This window comes from Amyelois transitella, chromosome 27 (genome assembly GCF_032362555.1).
Source record: "Amyelois transitella isolate CPQ chromosome 27, ilAmyTran1.1, whole genome shotgun sequence".
NCBI classification, from domain to species: domain Eukaryota; kingdom Metazoa; phylum Arthropoda; class Insecta; order Lepidoptera; family Pyralidae; genus Amyelois; species Amyelois transitella.
Window position 1 is genome coordinate 3,154,546 of NC_083530.1, and position 25,132 is coordinate 3,179,677.

The following is a 25,132-nucleotide window of genomic DNA, read 5'->3' on the forward strand; positions in this document are numbered from 1 at the left end:
CAATTTGTATGTAAATTAGGATAGTCGGTGGTAAACAATGATAACTTATAGAAATAGACTTGATTAAGTGAAGTTGAATTTGACGTTATTGGAGAAAATGCTGCAGTGCAGTTTGTTACCGCTTCTTCTGTACTGATGCTTTGAAAGCGGCAGTCAAAGTTTTTATTGATTTATTTGGCGTCAACCAATGTTGTGAATCGAAAAAAAATGACAATTATTATGTGATGTTTGAAATGTCCCATAAATGTGAATATTTTTTTTAAATTTTAATTTGAATTGTCCAAGCAACTACGTCTGAAATGACAAAAGTTCTTGGTTTTGCAGGAATTTCTTAGAAATCCTCCCTTAGAGCAGCATTCAAAAATCATATGCTAAAAATATCTAACGCGGGATTTCGATCACTTCGAGACTTCGCTCTGTCTACCCCGTAAAGGATAAACACTTGATTGTATTAAAATCAAAATAATTTTTATATTTAATATAACAAAATAAAAAATAAATTACATGTGAATTAAAAATTGCGCCAGTGTCAAAGAATAATATACACTACACCTGTGTAGTATCTTACCTCCACTTTTTACAGTTTTGGAAAGACTATCAGGCCACGCCCAGCTTTCAAACTCTATTTTATCAGCAGCAACAAGAATCACAAGGTTATCAGCAAATTTCTTGATGTACTTTTACAAAAAAAAGAAGCACCAAAACTATACGTGAATGAATGAACAAAAAACGAAAGTAATTTAAAAAAATTCATTGTCTAATTGTATTTAGGTCATCGTCAAAAAAGTTTATAGAATGTTTCGATGGCATTTTAATTGGTACTCTACTCTGTGTATTTGCACAGAGCAAAGACTATGGCATTTCTGCAAGTGAACTTTGATAGATCATGCCCAATTTTTTGTTTTTATTTTGTTCTCTGAATCGTTTACGCAAAGGACGGTATGTAACGTATCGTTTAAAACAAAACTGGACTGTTTCAAGTGATATTACTAAACAGATTTTATTAGTAAATAAAATAGTGAAGCTGTATTTTGTTTTAATAATATAGGAACATTTTGTCATTCTCACTCAGACAGTGAAAGTAAAATTTCATAATATTTTCCATATAATTATGTATGCTCACATTTGTTTGCGTTAAACTAATAAGAAAGATTTTGATAATTTATGAAAATAATCTATGTAAGTAAGAATCTTCTTCTTTGCCATATAATCAGATTGAACGTATACAACTTTCTTTTATTATATTTTAATAGTCGTGTGGTTTGCGGAACTTATGAATAGAACTATTCCACATTTTCTCCACGGATGTCGTAAAATAAATTCTCCATGAGAGTGATAGGTTAGTAACCTGTCACAATTTGAATCTCAATTTCATCATTAAGCTCTATACCTGAAAGTGAAAAAAACTTTCTCTTAGAAAAAACTTAATTTTTGTTTGTTTCAGGCGATTACTCATTAGATATAAGGAACGTATCATTGGAAGATGACGGAAGATATCAGTGCCAAGTCAGCTCGGGGTTAGGGGGTAAGTCCTTTTTTTAGTTTAAATTTTTTACTTACAATATTTTACGTGGGTTTTGCACATTGCTTGCTCAGATATGTCATATATATATTCTTTGTTGACAGCGTCACAAGAGGCGATCAGATCTCGCTACGCCCATTTGACAGTGCTTGTTGCGCCCGACCCGCCTCGCATTATACAGGGTGCGTTCATAGACGCCACCGAGGGGCAAACTGTTAACATTGAATGTGTGTCCGTTGGAGGAAAACCGCCGGCTGAGGTAAGTTAAATTAATGATAATTACTATCTTCATATTGGTGCCGTCTTATCTTTTCTATTGGTGTCGGGAACCACACGGCACTTAAATAAAAAAGGCACGAAAAGAAGAATAGGACGACTCTATCTTTTTCCCATGGATGCCGTAAAATGCGACTAAGGCTCATATAAACCTGGGATTCTTCTTTTAGGCGATGGGCTAGCAACACTATCACTATTTGAATCTCAATTCTAGCTTAAAGCCAAATAGCTGAACGTAGGACACGTTCAGCTATTTGGCTTTGGCTAGTCTTTTCAAGACTGTTAGCCCTGTCTACCCCGCAAGGGATATAGACGTGATTATATGTATGTGTACTATCTTTGAAAAAGTCGGTTCTCGTAAATTCTATTTTGTTGGTAGTCGGTTTAAAGCAGGTTTTCTGAATGTATCTAGGTACATACGAGTATTATCATGTTTTTATCCATTACGGGGTAAACAGTGCTAACATTGTTAAAAAGATTCAAAAGCCACGTTTATATGTATGGCTTAATGATGGAATAGAGATTCAAATAGTGACAGGTTGTCAGTTGTCGGGTCTGTGTGTTAATAAAAAGTCATTAAACTTTACTTTTTACTTAAAGACAAATGTACATATAATTGTACTCTCAACTCGGGCATTTATGACGAAATATACACATAGTAATAACGAACGACTCACGATGTATAGCGCTAATAAATGTCGTGTTTCCTGACATTTAGAATGCAATTGTCAAAACTATGCGTTATTGTCACTGTTTTAGAGAAATTACAGTTTCAAATTACGGAAGGTACTTCTTAGAACTGTACATTAGTTTGAATACTAACCGATGCTCTTACGGTTTGGGAAAACATCGTGGGGAAACCTACACGTTCATATCTACATGTGTAACCATAACATATCCAAACATATAAAAGTAGTTTATGACCTACGAAATAGTACAAAACCACTAATTTAACAAATTTAAGTAAAATAAAAAAAAAAGCCGTCCAGTTATCAGCAACATTTTTCGTCAAATGTGTAAAGACTCTTCTTATAAGCAAAATGTTTCACGATTTGTAGAATTTTTATGTAATTTATTTTTCCTTCAGATCATATGGGTGAACGGTAACCAAGATGTCATCAAGACGAAAGGAGAAAATAAAATAGAATTATTACCTGATGGCCTCAGATCTCAGACTAGGTGAGTAAAGAAACATACATACACATTCGTTTTACATACATACGTGTAGTCACGTCTTTACACTTTGCGGGGTCGACAGAGCCAACAATCTCGAAAAGACTGAAAGGACACGTTCAGCAGCTGTATGGATTCAAGATGAGATTCAAATAGTGACAGCTTTCTAGCCCATCGCCTACCAGAAGAATCCTAAGTTTGAAAACATTTCCCTTACTCGCCTTTTACGACCTCCATGGAGAGATATAGTTATAAATATGTGGCGACATCTCTAAGCCACACATCACAACAGCCAATGACACAATAACTGTCAATCATCGCGCAGAAATTGACGCGCTCAACCAATAGCAGCGGAGAATCTAAATCGCGCAAACAAAGATTTCACGAATTGGAGCATAAATACGACCTCCGACACAATATCGTCGGAGCCTCGGTTCCCCAAGCATAACATCTAGCCTCGTGGAAGATCTTCCCTTTGATGGCGGTCGAGCCGGAATCATCGCTTTCGCTACAAATTTATATAGGAAAGACTATTTTTTTTTAATTTGTAAAGTCACGTCTTTAGCCCTAGCGGGGAACACAGGGCCAAGGGTCTTAAAGACACTGATAGGCCACATTCAGTTGTTTGGCTTTATGATAGAATTGAGATTCAAATAGTGACAGGTTGCTTACCCATCGCTTAAAACAAGAATCCCAAGTTATACGCCTCTCCCTTAGTCGCCTCTTACGACGTCCATGGGAAATGAAATGGAGTGGTCCTATTCTTTATTTATAAGAAAAACTAGTTCTATGTTAAAGTACCACACGTACATTATGAACTGGTTTAATCATTAACGGAAATACAGTAGGTACATTCCCAATGATAGCTAAACATCTCACTATCTAATTGGCAGGTCGATTCTGCGGCTGAAACCGACAAAGGAATACCACAACCAGACCATCACATGTCAAGCGCAGAATAACGCCGACCGCGCGTTTAGGGTCGCCACTGTACAGATAGAGGTGAGTGGTTTGACTGCAGGTCACTGTACAAAAACATAGTGAGCGCCGATTTCTTTTTACATACATACATAAAATCACGTATATATCCTTGCGGGGTAGACAGAGCCAACAGTCTGGAAAAGACTGAATGGCCACGTTCAGCTATTTGACTTAATGATAGAATTGAGATTCAAATAGTGACAGGTTGCTATTTCTCCTTATAGCGTTTGATTTCGCTGTTATTCAGAATCAGGATGTAATTTGATATTTGATAAAGTGATATTATAGTTTTTGACAAAACATACTAAGTTTCGCAGTTATTTAGACATTTTCTAAGGGGGATTTAAATGCAACTACTTTTTTTAAAGTGCATAATATAATTAATGACACTGAACATTTATTTTATTAACATAAATTGAATTATCGAATAAAAGGCTAAGAATGGAAAAGTATTAAGAAATTTATAAACAACCCAAAATAAAGTTATATTGTTGATTTTGGTTATAAATTAATACATATGTATAATTTGTAAATATAACATGTTTTTAGTTAAGTATATTTTCAAGTGTAAAAAGATTTTTTTATATTTCTTTGGGTGTGTCAATTTTGCTAAACGTGACATTAACCATGGTTTCGATTTTTATCAAAAATCCTACTTCCTCACCGTCGTAGAACGGCAATCTTGTTTTAACTATTTTCATCATTTTTTTTTTCTCATCAGGTCAAATACGCGCCAAAACTGAAGTTGTCAATAAAATCTGGATTAGTCCACGGGAAGCTTCCAGAAGGTTCGGAGGCCAGGTTTCTGTGTGAGGTGGATTCGAATCCCCCTCCTCTAGCGGACGGCGGTTACAAATGGTACATAAATAACAACTTAGTCGTCGGGGACTACACGGAGGAGATGGTAAGTTACGAATGTGTTAAGTTTATATTTGGAATTTATTTTCCAAATGTGCCGTGTGGTTTACGGGATTATAAAATAGAATTGCTAACTTGGCTTGGAGGGTGGCTAGAAAAGATTCGTTCAGCGTTCAGCTATTTATCTTAATGATAGAATTGAGATTCAAATAGTGACAGGTTGCTAGCCCATCGCCTAAAGAAGAGTCCCAAGTTTGTAAGCCTATCCCTTAGTCGCCTTTTACGACATCCATGGTATGGAGTGGTCCCATTCTTTTTTGTATTGGTGCCGGGAACCACATGTATGTTTCTACTACATAATATGTAATCTTTTATTGGCAATAAAGATAATTTGAATTGTTTTGTAACTTTCCATTGAATATCATACAAGGCGACTGTACATAATAAAATTAACTCGTAATGCGGACTACTAAGATTTGTAGTTCTCAGTTATTTTTCTCTATAACATAGACTACTTTTTAAGGCAAGAGAGAATAGGTATTATTTGAGCCACTGTGTACCACTTTTGACCTCATTTTACAATAATCACGTCTATATATCTTGCAGTGTAGACAGAGGCAAATAGTCTTTAAAAGACTAATAGGTCACGTTCAGCTGTTTGGCTTATTGATAGAATTGAGATTCAAATAGTGACTAACCCATCGCCTTAAAAGAAGAATTCCAGGTTTATAAGCATATCCCTTAGTCTACTTTTACGACATCCATGGGAAAAAGTTAGAGTGGTCCTATTCTATTTTCTATTGGTGCCGGGAACCACACGACAATTTCACATTGAAAAGTAAAAACTATTGCTTAAAACATGCATAAGTATGAAAATATAATTAACTAGCTGACCCGCGCAACTTCGTTTGCGTGTATCCCGCTACTTCGACAAATACAGTCAACGCACCAACACATATTGGATACTAATTTTCAATTCACAATAACTTCTCTTTCCCTTAACCGCGTTTAAAATATTAAAATGTTTTTTGGTTTCTGTGACTCTTCTTTGATCGCCCCCCCTATCAGTTTTTGGAAAATATATTTAAGTAATGTTTTTTTTTTGTCTTATATGTATAGATCAAAGTCGTAGTACCTACTTTTTAATATTATTTATTTTTTATGTACCGTTTTTATAGGGACGCTGCCCCCGCCGCCGCGGCCGGCCCGTACCGTGCCGCAATACTAATATCGTGATATCTCCTAAACTATATGTCTAAATAACACACTGTAAACTGCAAAAATAATCTAAATTAAATGCTCGTGATGATGAACTTACTTATTTTGATAAGGATATATGTATTATTGGTTATATCACCAGCTAAACATCACCCAACGAATTAAATGTTTTTTTAATACAGAAAAGTAGTTTTTGTGACTTAAATAAAAAAGCTGGATATATGTCATCGCGGACTTTTTTGTAGAACTAATAAAGACCAATGTTTTTGCTATACATTGTTCTTACTTGTATCCAACGGTATAAGCGGCGCACGCACAAATGCAATCTTCAATTAGATTTTTTTTCTGACTTCTTGGACATAAATCGCTATAACTCAGCTAATATAGTTTCAATGTATTTCAATTATATATAAAAACCTGTCGGAGAAAATACTCTTTCTATTAGTGAAAACCGCATCAAAATCCGTTGCGTAGTTTTAAAGTTTTATGCATACGAAGGGACTACAGACAAAATGGGCGACTTTGTTTTATACTATGTAGTGATAGTGATTCTCTTTAAAGTTAACATGCATTGCTGGTGACTCGTCCATGCATGCACAATGATCGGGTTGAAATCCGAATGCGTTATACATACATGCTGATATTATTTTCATTATTCAACGTTCGACGAATATGTCAATTCATTGTTCAAACAGCGTGTGAAAAGTTCATATGAAAATTTCGTAAACAAAGTTATTCATTGAGAGTAGTTTTTTTTTCGAAACATTTATTTTTTTGTCAATTGTTGGTCTGTAAAGGTCTGTAATAGAATGTAAAAAAGAGCCAATTGATTCGTTTTATTCCTTATATTTGGAGTTTATGTTTATTGTCGTAAAAGGCGACTAAGGGATAAACTTGGGATTTTTCTTTAAGGCGATGGACTACCAACCTGTCACTATTTGAATGTCAATTCTATCAAAAAGCCAAACAGCTGAACGTGGCCTTTCAGTCTTTTCAAGACTGTTGGTTCTGTCTACCCCGTAAAGCATATAGACGTGATGATATGTATGTAGGTATGTATTTAGAGTTTCTGTTGATCATCATTTTTAATAAACATAAAATCAACTGTTTTCAGTTATATTTAATAACTTTGAATTGGAAGAGTACAGAATAATCTGTCATTTATAACGAAATTCTTTGATGTTCACTTGGATTCCTTAATAAATAATTTTCCGAAGGAGTATCATGAAAAATATCAGATGGGATATTCAAACAAAGTAATTTTATTTAATTTCAAAATTTAATTTTTCTCGAAATGCAAAAGATTATGCCCGTTCGTTTGTTTATTAATCAAAAGTTACCAAAATAATCCGCTTGCAAGTTGAAAAGTGCAACACATTTCAGAATGTTCGCATTATATATTAATTTAGCATGCAGTTGCACCGGCGCATAAGCAATCAAGTGCGTTCTACTGAAAAATTCACCTGCATCTGGCGGTTCATTACTTTTTATGCGATTTTAACAACAGAATAAATCTACTTGAAAAAGAAAAAAAAACCACAGTTACTAGTAAATATTTTATTTGGTGAAAATTTTGTGAATGTAAAACTGTCTGCATTGTAAATACTATAATTTAAGAGACAAATGTGTTGAAAAATTAAAGCTGAGATAAACATGTCATATACTGTGAAAGATCGAGTATTAAATGACGGGCTGGGATGAAAGAATTGATGAAATAACACAAATATCTATGCAAGCTTTGTGGCAAGTGGAACGATGTTGTCTCTGCCTATCCCCTCTGGAGAAGAGGCGACAATCGTATTGTTTTAACCATAACGACAATTTATTTATTAACTATCGTATTTTTTTATTTTATTTTACAATTAAATTTAAATATCAAATGTTGATGGCCTTCTTTAAAAAAAAAACTGTAGAAAAATATTATTTTTAAAGTATCTTTTTCTTTATTCGTACAGATAATCTTCAATGTATCAAGGAAACATCACAAGGCTGAGGTCAAATGTGAGGTCAGCAATTCAGTGGGCACTTCTGAGAAGACTATCAAATTGGATGTCACATGTAAGTTGACCATTGTCAGACGATACTTTAAAGTTTAGTAAGTTCTAGTTAGTTCAGTCGGGTCAAGATCTAAAATTATCATTTCCTTTTCCAAAATAATACTTACATACTTTTTAATTAGTAAAACGTTACTAAAGAAACTTGGTATCAATTCAGAATCATTTCTGAGATTTGCAGCTTTTATAATTTTGTCACCACTTCTATCTATAGTGAAGTAATTAGAAGTCTTTCATAATTCCATATTCCTAATCCGTCATAGATAGACATATATTTGTGTGTTCAGAGAACCCTTGAGAATTATACACTAAACACAAATAAAGGAGCTTCACAGATGAGACTCAGAATACACTAAATGGATACATAAAAGGTTCTCTTTTTTGATTAATTATTGTGACATGATCATCGTTTCGCTAACTTACATATTTATGATTTGATTATTTTAAACAAATTTACCAAAAGGGTACAGCTAACTTTTACAATAGTAGACATGTAGGTGACATGTCAAATTTCAAGTTGATATGGCAGTCAGCCATTCACTTTCTTCTTTTATATAATTTAGATTTAGTACGAGCGCGAATATCTTTCCATGATCTAGTTAATTTGTGCCACTATGATGGTCTGTAGATAATGGATTGAATACTAACTCTGATTGATACTCGTGCGCTGTTCACTTTTGCCAGGCAGACAAATATGATTAGTTCGCATTTGTTGGATCCATAACTCGGGTTTTAGTCCGTCCAATGGTACTTACGCAACTACACAAAAAAGCGGAAACATGTTATTTCAATGTTTTCTATTTGTTTTATTTATTTTTCGGAGTAGTAACTAATTATCATCCTACCGTTAGTGTTGTTACATCCTCATCTCTCTGGCGAGGAGCTCGTGGTTCGTTCTTTGAAGTTTATTTCAGCCCTCTTGGAACGTTACGTCCTATTACCGGAATGTCCAGTCGGTTTCCAACATCCATTTCCTGAACATCCATTCCCTGAATCCCCATTTCCTCGAATGCCCCTATCCCCGAGTATCTTCTTCCCCGAATGTCTACTTCTCAGAAAGCATACGTGTTTGAGTACCTTGGAGTTTAATATACTAGTATTCTCTCATCAGATCCTCCATGCTTCAAGACAAGACCACAGAGTGTAGAAGCAAAAGAAGGAGCGACAGTAACGCTACATTGCGAGGTGGACGGTCAACCCAAACCTGAGCTGAGGTGGCTGTACTCGGAGCCCGGGAGGGTAGCTGTAAGTCAATACCATGCTTTTGATACATACATATGGTCACGTCTATATCCCATGCGAGGTAGACAGAGCCAACAGTCTTGAAGACTAGGTAAATGGCCACGTTCAGCTATTTGGCTTAATGATAGAATTGAGATTCAAATAGTGACAGGTTGCTAGCCCATCGCCTAAAAGAAGAATCCCAATTTTATAAGCCTATCCCTTAGTCGCCTTTTACGACATCCATGGGAAAGAGATGGAGTGGTCCTATTCTTTTTTGTAATGGTGCCGGGAACCACACGGCATGCTTTTGATCATCATCATTTTAGCCGTAAAACGTCCACTGCTCAACATAGGTCTCCAATGACTTCCACCTCGCTCTATTGGAGGCGATCTTATTTAATTCTCATATTTTTGATCGATATAAAATGACTAAAAATTTTAAATTCTTTCAAATTTAATTCAATCTGCAGCACTCGGAACATAAGTTGACCTACGCTCAGCGCTTCTTCTTCTTCCTGGCTTAAATAAAGGTTACAATCTTAACCTCTTTGCGTGCGCTTTTTGTCCTATACTCAGAACATACAGAAGTAGCTCTAGGTAAATTGTAATCACTATGGGTCAACTTATATTTCCTGTATTGTGACTGATATTTGAACGCACTGTACAATTCAGCAGAACAGAGGGAGCGACACCACCTTAACTGTTAAGGTGACGCCCGACACTGCCGGCCGATACATTTGCAAAGCTGTGAGGGATAGCGAAAAGGCAGAGAGTGAAGCTACTATTTATATCAAAGGTAAGTCTATATTATATGACATAAAAAGTAAGTGTTTAAAGATACTGAATGAATAAGATACTGTACTTGTTTGTACGAGATCATTTATCTCATTAGATCTAAAAAAATATTTTTATTAGACATCGATGTCGTATTGTAAGTTTATTCTTGCAAAATCTGTTTCGTAAGTTCGGGTTGTGTATTGATAAATATACTTATCTCATCAGTCTGATTTTCTTTCATTTATATTCAGAAAAAATGTTTCATTTTCACAATAATTAAATTTAAAGAAACCACCTTGACCATTTTGATAAATATCATCAATGAAAAATTTGTTTCCTGTAGCTGCGCCGACAATATTCTCAAACCGGACACAGTTCGGCTCAGAAGGGGAAACCGTTGGAATTGAATGTTTGGCGAAGGCTGTCCCGAAGCCCTTTGACATCAGATGGTACTTCGAAGGCAAAGAAATTAGCGCTATCAATGATTCAGTAAGTGAATTTAATACTCATAATACTGATGATTTTAATGAATATGAAACCTTATTTACCTACATTGTTTTTAGTGTCGATAAGTTTAATATAATTATTGGTGGCCCTGTGTATGATCATTCAAATTGCTCTTTTTTTTTGTAATTCAGATAACTCTAAAGAACCATCAAAACATAACACAGAAAAAGGGATTAAAAACATAATATAACTTCATTAGCATAATTATGATCATTTCGCCTCTTTCCCAAATCATACAATACCCAAACAGACTCAAATTTATCGTATAAATTAATCACGCATAATATCTGCTGTGTATCAAATCTCAAATGTAAATTACGACAAATTTAATAAACATACTTTCCAGGATATCGCAATAACCCAAGAACTGGATTTAGCAGATGGTATGGTGAAATCGGCTTTAGTGATCAGGAACAGCAAGTCTAAACATTATGGAACTTACAACTGCAGTATCACCAACGACTTTGGCAATGCCAACGCTGCAATTGTTCTAAAGCCAATTAGTGAGTAATAATAGTACTTAATTTTTACTAGGAAGACCAACAATCACTTTTACCAAAATGTACATAAAGGTCGTATTGATTTTCATAAAGTTTCCGATTATCTTCAAACTTTGATGGTGTCATCCTAGCCATATACATTAATTGAGCAAATTCCTTAAGAACATTCCAGTGTTTGTGAATTTCTAGTTATAGTAGGTATGAGGTTTCAAAAAACGTCTACCAGGGATGCTAGTCTACCACTGAATAGTTAATGCAAGACACTTTGTTTTATATCTCTTTACCTATTTTCCATTGTTATACTTTGTAAAGACTTCTTATTCTTTAGGTTTTTTTTGGGAGTTACCTATATTTATTTGGATCTAACATTGCAATTTATTTTCAGAAACTCTTCCTCTCTTCATAATTCTGATCGGAGTCACCTCTGGCATCATTATCTTCTCTGCTTTCATCATCCTTGTCGTAATCTGTCATAGAAAGAGACGGAAGACACAAATGAGTGAGAAACCAGATGTAACAGTGACTACTGGAGATATGTACAAGGGAAGTGATAGGAGCTCTAATATTAGTGATTTGAAGATGCAGTTACCTCAGAGCGATGGGAGCTATGATTTGGTAAGTTTATTGTTCATTTTAATGTGTTTATATTTTGATGTTTTTCATATTGATTCTAATATTATTGTTCATACCAAAGGGCTATTCTCAAATCTGTTCATAATGATTCATAGTATTTTAATAAAAGCTAAAATTTTTTTTGGGCTTACAGTTTTGAGAGTAATCCCTAATCCGGAGTATTTTCTTATCCGTTGCCAAAGTTATTATAATCATCATTTTTACGTTAGTTGATAATCACCCAGTAAATTATCTCTTTCCCAAAATTGCTATGATGAGTGTTTTTAAAACAATACTGCCTTCTCGGTTCCTTGTATCTTGAAAAAAAGAGTGGAACTTATTCATACGTTTGAACCTATATCAAAAGTAATTTATCCCAAGTAGTGCGGGTTCATCACTGACTAAATATAAATATATACGGAACACATTATACAGATTGTTAGCTTGGCAGTAAGTTCGACACTTGCGTTACGAGATACAAACTTGACGATACAATATATAGCTAGGTGGTAATAAATACTTATTTTAGATGAACAACCAAGACCCAGGAATCGAACTTTCTCTGATTTACAGAGAAAGTTCGATTCCGATTCGGGATTCGAACTGGGAATTCCCCGGGACAGGAGGTCCTGCCTCCTGTCTACTGACTTACTCTATTAAGGTGACCGCGAAAGACTTACTCTTTTTTTTGAAGTCCACGTTTATTACCAGTTTATCTTCCCCCTAGGAATACCCAAGTTCAGAGCGCTCTGACACGAAGATGCCCGCGGGGCTACCGTTAGCAGGACCGGTACATCTGCCCACCATACGCGATGACGCGCTCCTCAAGTACCGATACAGCAATGATTACTCTGATCCTTCGTACACTGACCCCTATTTTAAGGTGAGTAGAGTTCAGTTTAGATGTTCTTTTTTATTGCCTGCCTTGGTACAGTTTAATAAAAAACAACAACGCATTTTCAATTATTCAATACGCCGCAACTAATTATATCCATTATGCAGGGTCCTGTGGGATACGTGTACGACTATCCCCAGGGATACCCGCCCCCGCCACATCTGAGGGTACAGTCGCCTACGCAATTGGATGTGCCACAATCGAATAGGTAAGTGCAATTTATTTCATTGTTACTTTTTTTTGGGAATTTCGCGAATTTTCAGGTTGAGGTTTTTACCACCCCGAATTCATTTTTAGGTTTCAACTTTTAGGTTATATTCTACCCGCGTATCAAATTTTAGAAGCCTTTTGAATGACGATTTCTAGGAACATACTAATTATTGGATGGTTTGATGAATCAAGTCAAAGAGAAATAGGTATGGAATTAAATTTTTTTGGTAAGGAGAACTTAAATAGAGTAACATTTATTGATTTGGTTTCATTAAATTAATTATTATTGTCGTAGTATAGAATAAATAAAAGCCGTCTTTATAAGCAGTTGAGTTAATTTCTCATAAGCATCGAACCTATTTAGACGCTAACTTAATCCGTATTACTAGTTCAGAAATTTTTTTTTTCAAAAAAAGGTTTCCTGAAATGACACCAAAGCAATCTCGCGATCTTTCTCTCCTGAACGTTTAAAGTCTTGTATAATAATATCAAGAAGAAGAAGTTAAACTAATTTTTGTCTAAAAATATCGGGTCAAGATATCACGGATTTCGGTAGCATTTTCTCGTATCATAATTCTGATACAATATAGAAGAAGCTGCCAGCTGAAGGTATACCTGTGAACTCGACCATGCAATTGGTAAAATCACGGGGTATTAAAAGTTATTTCTTGATAATATTTTTCCAAATTTTCAGATTTAAGATTTAATGACAGTAGAAATAATTGTCCAAACAGATCTCTTCAAGGCTCGCTAACGCGCAGTATCGACACAGCGTCGACGCTACCGCTCTCGGGCGCCGGGTCCCAAAACAACTCCTTGCAGAGAGCCAAGAGTATAGACGAAAACGACGCTATCAACAGTTTGGGCCTGCCTGTTGGTAGCGAAAGTAAGTACTCTTTATTATATTGTACCGTTGAATTTCGAGTCAGGACAAGATAAGTTTGTGCTATATGTTAGTAAAATATTTGTCGTATTATTGTTAAATTTATCATTTTCATTTATCATTCTTTGTTACCTTCTTCTATTCACGTGGGATTGGCATAGTAAATTAGTTTCTTCAAAGGCCTGTCGGCCACCTCACAAGACATACTTTTCCCAATAACGCTTCGTAACGTTATCCATTTTTCTTTTATTACACTATTAATACACTTAATTTTGCTATTTGGATGAGAGTATTTTTTTACTATACATATTGTGTATAGTGTTCAGTTAAATTCCTTATCACTAATTCTTCATTCATTTCTATTTTCTCGTCTACTATTTAGTTTTAAAGAATTCCTGTATATATTTCTTTTTTTAATGACAGTATGATAAACTTGGGATTGTTATGCTAGCAATCTAGTCACTATTTGAATCCCAATTCTATCATTTAGTACTGCAGCTGAGCGTGGCCTTAGTCTTTGCAAAACTGTTGACTCTGTTTACCCAGTAAGGGACAAAAACGTGTTTGTATTATATGTATATATGGATAGATAGATAGATAAAATTCTTTATAGCACCATAAGAATAAAACATACAAAACAACATAAAATAGATAGAGATGGTACAAATGCGAACTTACTTATGGTAATGAATTACTGGTGTTTTTTGCAGCCCCTCCGACACCAGTTTACGCCCAGCCTAATACGAAAACTGGCGTAGATTTAAGATATGCCGCGACGTACGGCAACCCTTATTTAAGAAATAGTTCATTAGGTAAGTTTTACTTCATATTCTGACACTTTACGTAATGCAATAAAAAAGACGCCGAATATGTTATTTATGATAAATAAAATAAAAATAGAAATTATTTGATTTACCCAAAAAATCTTCATTCTTTAACAACATCTAAAGATATAAAGTAGTCTGTTTAACAGTAGCAGTTTCAAAGTATAATAAATTTCTTCAGCTCCATGTAGTGTTTATTCTAAATCTAATTAAGAGCGTGAATTCCAAACATGAAATCACTATTTAAGGTTTTTATAAATATTTTTTTAGGCTATGGCAGTCAAGTCCATACAGCCAAGCCGGCGGCGACACCAGCGCCCCCACCGTACTCCGCAGTTAGGAGTTCGGTTGTTTTGCCATCTGGTAAGTTACCTAGAAAAAATTTTATTTTTTATTTTTTAAGTCTTTTCGTGAGTTTTAGATGATGTGTTTTTGTGCCTTCATAATTTTCTTGCAGAAAAAATTGTGGTCTTTATTCGTTTTTGATGAACGTCGTATTCTTGGATCAGTTTTGGATTTACATGGTGTGGGTTCGATGACCAGTCAGGTTAATAAGGAAATTATTTTGTACTTGTAAATGTTACTTTTATCGGGGTGAAAAGTACCCTATGCTCTTAATTATTAATTACGCAAAATTTAAAGAAAAGAAGAGGAAAAGGCAACAGGCAAACAAACTTACTTTATAATATTAGTTGGGATGAAATAGATATAGATATTTATTTTTTTCCAGGTAATGGCAGCCAACCATCGCAGGCGACTCACGTATAGCATAAACTAAGATTAGTGTGAGTGTTCGTACACTAAGTGTCTAAAAAGCCAAATAAAAATATACGTGTACATAAAATACGAAAAATTTGCTGGTTTTTATACTGTGTGAAAGTACCCTTACAGAACTGCTTATATAAAAGCCAAAGTGTTAATGTACAGGTGTCATAATAATGTATAAAGTAATTATGTTCCTAAATAGATTAAATCGACTGATTTGTAAATATTCGATTATAAGTTGAGATATTTCGTACCCTCGTAGTGCTAGTGTTGCAATTAATTTGAACTTTATCGATGTTTTTTTCCGAAAATTAATTAAAAAAGTTTTAATGAGAACACTTTTCATAATGGAATTTGATTAAATGGCAAATTAAATGTGTGGTTGATTATTTTGAAAGAGTTGGATTATGAATTTCGATGTTTATTTTATGTATTACCTATAGCAATCCATTTTTGATAAAATGCTTAATTCGTATAATCTTGTTCTTTATCTTTATGAGCATGTCTCAGCTTTTGAAGTAAACTTTTTTAATTTTAAGCACATGGGCATTTTAAATATATCATTTTATGATAGACCCGTATATATTAGTTAATTTAAAAAATATTATATGTATTTTTTCCATGTATGTAAAGTGTGATATTTGTCTTATTCAACTTTAGTTTGAGAAAAATTACAAAATGGCTTTCATAACAGTTTTTAAAGAATAAATAGAAATGCGAAGGTTTTGTAGTACGAATAATAGGCATTTTGATGCCAATGCTCAAAAAATCGATACGCGATGATTTATAATTCCATTTTCTTATAGGATTATATCAGATAATGTAGAAATAAACAGACTGAAAATAATATTTTGTAAATTATATTATTAATTACGAATTCATGGATTATATATTGACATCTCTTTTCATTTCACAAATAGTTTTAAAATCATATTTTATATGATTTCAATTAATAAAAAAAAACTTAGGTCGACTTGAAAGATAATAAATTCATAGTTAGTATAATTCTTAGATAAAAATATGGACATTGAATGAGAAAATAATTTCTGTGATATGAGTATTGAAAATTTAGGCCTTCATTTCAACAAAAGTTACAATATTTAGATAGTGCATGTATTCCTATTCCTGAAATGAATATGAAAATTTTGTCGTGACATTTATTATTTAAAAAAAGAAAAGAAATTGTTAAAATATAAAAAAAAATCTGGACGAAATAATGTAAATGAAAAAAAAAATTGCATGATGTTTTTGTTATTTGCATGAGATCATTTAATCATTATACTGTTTCTCTGAATAAAATGTCTTCATTTCATTACCCTTTACTATTTTTTATACACCCTTAATTATCACAAAACTGAATATAATAATTTACTTAAAACTTTACACGTGTGCAGACTATTCGGCACTTTAGAATAGGACCACTCGATATCTTTCCCACGTATTTCGTAATGGCGGACTCAGGGAATGGCTAAGAAACTTGGAATTCGTCTTGCAGTCGATGATCTGTCACTATTTGAATCTCAATTCCATCATTAAGCCATACGGCTGAACGTGGCTTTTCAGTCTTTTCTAGACTTAAGTGATTATAATTATGTACATTTTTACATACAAAATTATTGAAAAAACGACAAAAACATAATGAAGATATAAAAAAGAGTATGTTTTTCATTCAATGGAGATAAAGAATATCGTTTAACACACAAAGGCTTACTGTTGGCGATAGACGTACGGCCGATCATTAGCGAGAATGGTCATCAAAAGCTCATTTTGTAGTGTTTTTTGTCGGCGGAATAAAGTCGGGTGAAACTTTACCAGTTGACTAGTGATGGGATGAGTGTCGTAGCGAAATATCGATATAGATTATCTAATGATAATTTATCGATATTTACATTACACTTACATTAATGTTGATACACTTGATATTAATGTTTGGTTTTGGCGTCTCAATCTGGAACATCATATAGTCATATACATATGTCATAGCATATGGCATAGTTGTCCTATTGGAGCAGAATCGTGGTTATAGGCGCGCTTCGGGCTCATTCCAGAGAGGTGAGTATCTAACACCATCACAATGATATACATACATACATATGGTCACGTCTATATCCCTTGCGGGGTAGACAGAGCCAACAATCTTGAAAAGACTAAATGGCCACGTTCAGCTATTTTGCTTAATGATAGAACTGAGATTCAAATAGTGACAGGTTGCTAGCGCATCGCCTAAAAGTAGAACCCCAAGATTATAAGCCTATCCCTTAGTCACCATTTACTACATCCATGCGAACGAGATGGCGTGGCCCTATTTTTTTTTATTAATTCCGGGAACCACAAGGTTTAAATAAAATTAATTAAATCAAAAACTTATTTCGGAATTAAGGTGTAATTTGACGTAACAAAGGTATCGATGAGAGAGAACAAGGATATAAGAGACACGTTTGAAACTCAATTATAGCATTAAGCTAAACAGCTGAACGTGGCCTATTAGTCTCTTTAGGATTGTTGGCTCTGTCGACCCCGCAAGGGATATAGACGTGATTATATGTATGTATGTATTTGGAGATACAGCGACCAGATCTATACAGTCCACTCAAGCATCTTACGTTATTTCAATTGCTTTTATTATCAAACATGATCCATAAAGCAAATGCGTTTTATGACTATTTTGAATGACAAATTAGTTCTCACAAATTTCGTGTGACTAATAAAGAAAGGTCACTTTTAGGATGACAATGAACTTGAAATTAATTGGGGAATGAATTGCTTAAGTGGAAAATTTAAATCAATGGATATCGGATTACAAATAAAAAGTGCCCAAGAGAGACGAATCATATTTCATCTTTCTAAGAAACTGTATCAAAATTGTTATTCAGTTGAGTTAGTGTTGAAAATCTGTGATTTTCATTATTATGTACGAGTATCATGCTATTTTTATATAAAGAAAATTAAATAATTAGCCCTGTGTATACTTTGTAGATAAGCTTTCATAGAAATTTTTTTGTTATTTCTTTTTGAAAAATTAGCAGTTCCTTATGGCTGATGTATCCTTAAAAGGAATTTATTACATTCTATCAAAACATAAGAATCCAGGTATGAATAATGAAATTATAAATTTCATGGTTATTTTTGGTCAACGTAAGATTAACAAAATTATAAGTCATTTATGCCATAAAATAAGAAGAAATTAGCTTTTGTATTGCTTAGTAATTCAAAGAATTAAAAATTTAAAAATATCGATATAATGGCCATCACTACACTTATAAAGGTAGGATGGGAGAATGGTGACAAAACGTTTTGTGTTAATGACACATACACTCCAAGCATTAACTAGGCTCTATGGCCTATTAAAATTCTACTTATATATTGATTGGTTCACATAGATTTTAATTTTTCAGTAATATTTAATGACTATGTTCACGAGGTCATGGAGGTCACAATTTGCAAACAAATAAACTGAATAACACAGCGACTTGCCGCTTTTTTTTACTTAATTACCTATCTAGTTCTTTTGTTGTTTGCCGGTTACCGAAGAGATAATTTCATGGGATAAATCCGCCATTGCAAGTGATTTATTTCTTTTATAACTATATCACTATTTGTTGTAACTATGTAAATTTCCGTGCAATAAAAAGAGAAAACAGCGCCGTGCGGTTCCAGGCACCAATAAAAAAAGAAAAGGACCAGTCCATCTCGTTACCATGGATGTTGTAAAAGGCGACTAAGGGGTAGGCTTATAAAATTGGGATTCTTCTTTTAGGCGACGGGCTAGCAACCTGTAACTATTTGAATCTCAATTCTATCATTAAGCCAAACAGCTTAACGTCGCCTATCAGTCTCTTCAAGACTATTGGCTCTGTCTATCCCGCAAGGGATATAGACGTGATTATATGTACGTATGTATATAAAGATATAACAAACAAACAAACTTACTAGATAGATGGGATTGACGCTTTAACTAGCTTCATGAATATATATACAAAAAATATATATATACATATATATAATTGTATCTATTATTAAATAATATTAGATATAATAATACTTAAGTTTTGTTTTAGTTCGGCCTATAGTTTTAGTTTACCAATACATCTTTTATGTATATAAAATTCTCGTATCACAATGTTCGTTCCCGTACTCCTCCGAAACGGCTTGACTGATTTTCATGAAAATTTGTGAGCACATTGAGTAAGTCTGAGAATCGGCCAACATCTATTTTTCATACCCTTTATTGATAAGGGTTGTCCACCTATAACATTTTTTTTTAACTATAAATTACCTACTTAAAAATTATTTATATCGCAAAACAACGTAAGCCGGGGCAGCTAGTGTTATATACCTATATGTTATTCAAAAGTTTTAGTATTCAGCTTAGCGTCTAGATTCCTTTTGTGGTCAAGCACCGCGGGTTGCCTACATTTTAATATTGTAATTTGAAACCCAGCTATTTCATTTGTCTAACCGGTCCGTCTACATTTCTTTGGTGACCGCAAAAGCAGGAAAGATGATATGGGAGTCATTCGTCTATGTAAAATTGTAAGTCAATACTTAGGATTGTGTTGTGAATGGACATTGTGATTTGACTGACAAGTCAGTGACTTCCTTTCTAATATTTATAACATACATACATACATATGATCACGTCTATGTCCCTTGCGGGATAGACAGAGCCAACAGTCTTGAAAAGACTGAATAGCCACGTTTAGCTATTTGGCTTAACGATAGAATTGAGATTCAAATAGTGACAGGTTGCTAGCCCATCGCCTAAAAGAGAATCCCAAGTTTGTAAGCCTATCCCTTAGTCACCTTTTACGAACGCCATGGGAAAGAGATGGAGTGGTACTATTCTTTTTGTATTGGTGCCGGGAACCACACGGCTCTGCCGGTAACCACACGGCACAATAATATTATAATGCGAAAATACCTAACTGTCTGTTACGTATTTGGTAAAGAGTTCATCGTGAGAAAGAACAAAGGCTTCTTTTTATTGCGAAATAAGAAGGAGATTAGAAGTAGCATTAAAGATTGTCAGATAAATTTCACAGCAAACGAAGTCGTGAGCAACAGCTGGTATAAAATAATTTCGTAAAAGACTGGTTTTTTCACGAAGCTTGGCTCTCTCGAGTATTTCCAATAAAATATGGTTTACGGCAAGTTTTGTCTGTCAATGTGCCACATAGCAAAATATCATCAAAATTGTCCTAGTTGTTTTTGAGTTTGTTCGTTGAGATTTATTAAAGCAAAAATTAAAATTTTGAATTTCTCTGTTTAAAATCCAAGTATGTATAAAGATAAAGCACGGATTGGCATTTGATTAAATATATGACGTTCTGCTAAAATATCGTAAAAATATAAATTTTAATGTGAAATAAGCGTGCGAGTTCGTGGCAAGAAAGATGTAGTCTCTGCCTATCCCTCCGGGAGAGGGGCGTGACTTTAAGTATGTAGACTTTCACAATTCCACACTTTATTTGTGACATTCATTCGCTCCAATAAACCATAATTGCTACATCTGAAAAGCTTAGTTTTTATTGTGCATAAGCCTTCTTATATTCCCAACCATATGTGCTGGGTATTGCTAGGGTTGTCAGCTGAATATAAAGCCGGTAACACATTATATTACGACGGTTTTACAATTGTATTACGAGAAAGATGGAGTTGATGGTCATAAGGTTTAAAGGACCACGTCATACATACATACATATGTTCACGTCTATATCCCTAGCGGGGTAGACAGAGCCACCAGTCCTGAAAAGACTGATAGGCCACGCTCAGCTGTTTGGCTTTGTGATAGAATTGAGATTCAAATTGTGACAGGTTGCTAGCCCATCGCCTAAAAGAGGAATCCCAAGTTTATAAGCCACTGACCACGTTATGCTGATAATAAAATTGAGATTAAAAAATAGTGCCCAGTTGCTATGCGACTAAAATTTAAGAAGAATTTTATTTTACTCTTATATGAAGTAGAATGGCATTTTAATAATCCTTTATATTGTCGTTGGATCTGTCGTCAACTAAAAACCTCTTTCGTAATGTGACGTCATATTATGAGGCAACTATATTATGAACTTTTTTAACAACCAAGTTATAGATTGAGACGTTGTTTATTGGTGTATTAAACATTCTTGTACTTTATGAAGGTACTAGCTGGGCCCGCGACTTCGTCCGCGTTTGGGCATCATTGAAGCCCTGAAGGATGAACAATTTCCCCCATTTTTTTAACATATTCCATTATTTCTTTGCTCCTTATACTTGCAACGTGATGATATATAGCTTAAAACCTTTCTCGATAAATGATTTATTGAACGCAAAAAGAATTTTTCAATTCGAACCAGTAGTTCCTTAGAAAAGCGCGTTCAAACAAACAAACCAACAAACTCTTCAGCTTTATAATATTATATTAGTATATATACAGATTACACAGATTGAGTCAGCCTCGAAGTAGTTCTAGACTTATGTAACGAGATACTAACTCTAAACTAGTATAGATGTATATAAATCCTATTAAAAAATTATTTAATTTAGAAAATTATTATTTTATAAATTTAGTTGCCAACCCTACCTACCTTTTTGGTGTCTGCTACAAATGCGGCCGACACTTTTGATATTACAACTTTATCTGGCATTATTTGTTAACAATTATGTTTTAACAACAATTACGGTTGAACTCAGTTCAACATTACTGAAACGTGTTCCTAGTTTATACGGTTTGAATTAACATTTGAACGAATTCTGACTGTTTGTTTCAAAGGTTTAACAATTAATTTATATGAGAATGTGTAACATTTGATTTTCACGCTTTATGAGTGCGTTAGGTTTTGAAATGAAAGATATAATTTGTAGACTTATTGTTTACTAGTTGTTGCCCGCGATATTGTTTGCAATTAAAGTGTATTGTCAATCTATACTAATATTATAAAGCTGAAGAGTTTGTTTGTTTGGTGAATGCACTTATCTAATTAACTACTGGTTTCATTTGATAATTTTTTTTTGCGATGAATAGACCATTTATCGAGAGAGGCTTTAGGGTATATAACATCACGCTGCAACTATAAGGAGCAAAGAAATAATGGAAAATGTGAAAAAAACGGGGAACATTATTCATCCTTGAGCGCTTCAATGATGCCCAAAAAATTATTCCACGCGGACGAAGTTGCGGGCACAGCAAGTCATTAGAGGGATATTGGAGGTTTCGTATTGTAACACGGAAGAAGAAAAGGAAGAATAGGACCACTCCATCTTTTTCCAATGGATGTCGTAAAGTATCAACACAGGGAATGGGCTAGCAACCTGTCAATATTTGAATCTCATTCCATCGTAAATGACATACAGCTGAACATGGCCTTTCAGACTTTTCGATTCGGTCGGCACTATCTACCCCGCAAGGGATATAGACGTCACTATATATGTTTACATGCATACATACATATGATCACGTCTTCATCCCTTACGGGGTAGACAGAGCCAACAGTCTTGAAAAGACTGTTAGGCCACATTCAGCTGTTTGGCTTAATGATAGAATTGAGATTCAAATAGTGACGGGTTGCTAGCCCATCGCCTAAAAGAAGAATCCCAAGTTAATATAAGCCTATCCCATAGTCGCCTTTTACGACATCCATGGGAACGAGACGGAGTGGTACTATTCTTTTTTTTTATTGGTGCCGGGAACCACACGGCACCTATATTATATTATAAAATATTATATATATTATAAAATAAGATATCCTCGGTGAGAGAGAGAGAATCCAACTCGCACTTGACCAATTTTTCTGTTTCTAGTACTCTGTGCAGTCAAGCATTAGATCCATTTGTCTGACAATAAAACAATCGGTTATAAGACTGTGAGCGTCTGGCAACGGGCCAGACGAGAAATTCGCTAAGAATTTCGAAAATTGTGACAATTTGTTTTTTTTTTTACATGAAATTCTTATTGAATTTCCATGGTCGAGTATGATTCCTGTTGCGGCCAGTTTCTGAGAGACTTATTCATTTATTTATTCATGTAATGACGTCTTTATCTCTTGCGGGGTAGACAGAGCCAACAGTCTTGAAAATACTGAATGGCCACGTTCAGCTATTTGGCTTAATGATAGAATTGAGATTCAAATAGTGACAGGTTGCTAACCCATCGCCTAAAAAAGTATCCCAAGCCTGTTAGCCTATCCCTTAGTCGCCTTTTACGACATCCATGGGAAAGAGATGGAGGGGTCCTATTCTTTTTGTATTGGTGCCTGGAACCACACGGCACCACACATTTTTATAGAACATAGTACCTAATATAAGTTAATACAAGTCAAGAGTACCCGAAACCGCCGAGCTTGCATGTAGAAACTCATGAATGTGGATGAAGCAAAAGAAGTATGCAGAGATCGTGGCAAGGGGAAAGAAGCGCTCTCTTAATCTCTGCCTATCTCTCCGGGAAGGCGTGATATAATATAGGTAAAGACTATTTGTTTATATGGAAATTTTATAAGGAAAGTATGATCTCATGCTCAAGTAGTGTTTCCCAAACTTTAAAACTAACCAGCCATCATCATTCTCCTTGCGCGTGTTACCACAAGCTAAGAAAGGTCTGACCTTTGTGACTTTGTATCTGTGTTTCCTACAGATAATTATAAAAATACAGTCGCTTAAGTAATAATGGATTTTAGTAAAATAAATAACGTGCGTAATCTTGCCTAAAATATCCGTTAAATTTGTGCTTTGTTATTAGAATAGGTATCACCTCTATCGTATAAGGCAACTAAGGGAAAAACTAATAAACTTGGAATTCTGGTTATAGGCGATGGATTAGCAACCTGTCACAATTTGTGACTCAATTCTAGCATTAAGCCAAACACCTGAACGTCACGTTCAGCTGTTTGGCTTAATGCTAGACCATCATCTATCAGTATTTTCAAGACTGTTGGCTCTATCTACCCCGCAAGAGATATACACGCGATTATACGTATGTATGTATGAAAGAGCAATAAAGTAATTAAAAATTAAGTGTCACAAACTACACCGCAGTTTGGGAACCACTTGCTAGCTATAACATCTCGCTAGCCACTTGGACTATGGCCAACATAGCTCAGATTAATTTGTAGGATTTATGTTGACCATTGTTTAGCGAACTGCTAGGATTACCATTGAGTGTCAGAGGTTGCTGAGACGGCAATGTTTCAAATGGTATTGCAATAAGATGGCTTTGTTTTGTGGTAGCGGCAAATGGTACATGACCAATCTTATAATTGTTCCTACTGTACTAATCACGTCTTTTTCCTTAACGCGATAGACAGAGCTAACAGTCTCGAAAAGACTCAGACCTCGTTTAGCTATGTATCTATACTAATATTATAAAGCTGAAGAGTTTATTTGTTTGTTTGAACGCGCTAATCTCAGAAACTACTTGTAACCGATGCTCTTACGATGTTTTCCCACATCGTAAGAGCATCGGTTAGTATTTAAACTAATGTACATATGTTCGAAAATAGTCATTGGCACACGCCCAAAGTGGGATTCGAACCTGTGCCTTCGCGAAATGAAAAAGCCTAGACTAATGTACCTTGAACAAATCGGGGAGGTCAAGGCCGGTCAGGTCAAGAGTACCCGAAACCGATGACCTTAATCGTAGAGAATGACATATCACACATATATAATCACGTCTATATCCCTTGCGGGGTAGACAGAGCCAACAGTCTTGAAAAGACTGATAGGCCACGTTCAGCTATTTGGGTTAATGATAGAATTTAGGTTCAAATAGTGACAGGTTGCTTCGCCTAAAAGAAGAATCCCAAGTTTATAAGCCTACCCCTTAGTCGCCTTTTACGACATCCATGGGAGAGAGATGGAGTGGTCCTATTCTTTTTTCTGTTGG

General features: G+C 34.6%; 1 protein-coding gene across 3 annotated transcripts in view; it reads left to right on the forward strand.

The window, feature by feature from the left end:
* Nucleotides 1-16,594, forward strand: part of LOC106140743 (irregular chiasm C-roughest protein) — a 64,014-nt gene extending 47,420 nt beyond the window's left edge. For 2 of the 3 annotated variants that reach the window (XM_060952071.1, XM_060952072.1), the window contains exons 4-20: nt 1,445-1,525; nt 1,627-1,781; nt 2,886-2,977; nt 3,865-3,973; nt 4,674-4,856; nt 7,984-8,086; nt 9,194-9,327; nt 9,979-10,102; nt 10,427-10,572; nt 10,937-11,093; nt 11,476-11,705; nt 12,430-12,585; nt 12,705-12,805; nt 13,542-13,693; nt 14,401-14,502; nt 14,785-14,877; nt 15,245-16,594. In XM_060952071.1, the coding sequence (XP_060808054.1) occupies nt 1,445-1,525; nt 1,627-1,781; nt 2,886-2,977; nt 3,865-3,973; nt 4,674-4,856; nt 7,984-8,086; nt 9,194-9,327; nt 9,979-10,102; nt 10,427-10,572; nt 10,937-11,093; nt 11,476-11,705; nt 12,430-12,585; nt 12,705-12,805; nt 13,542-13,693; nt 14,401-14,502; nt 14,785-14,877; nt 15,245-15,282 (2,156 nt within the window). In that variant the 3' untranslated portion in view covers nt 15,283-16,594. The remainder of the gene's footprint in view (nt 1-1,444; nt 1,526-1,626; nt 1,782-2,885; nt 2,978-3,864; nt 3,974-4,673; nt 4,857-7,983; nt 8,087-9,193; nt 9,328-9,978; nt 10,103-10,426; nt 10,573-10,936; nt 11,094-11,475; nt 11,706-12,429; nt 12,586-12,704; nt 12,806-13,541; nt 13,694-14,400; nt 14,503-14,784; nt 14,878-15,244) is intronic. The other variant, XM_060952073.1, reaches the window with a different exon arrangement.
* Nucleotides 16,595-25,132: the final 8,538 nt, after the last annotated feature.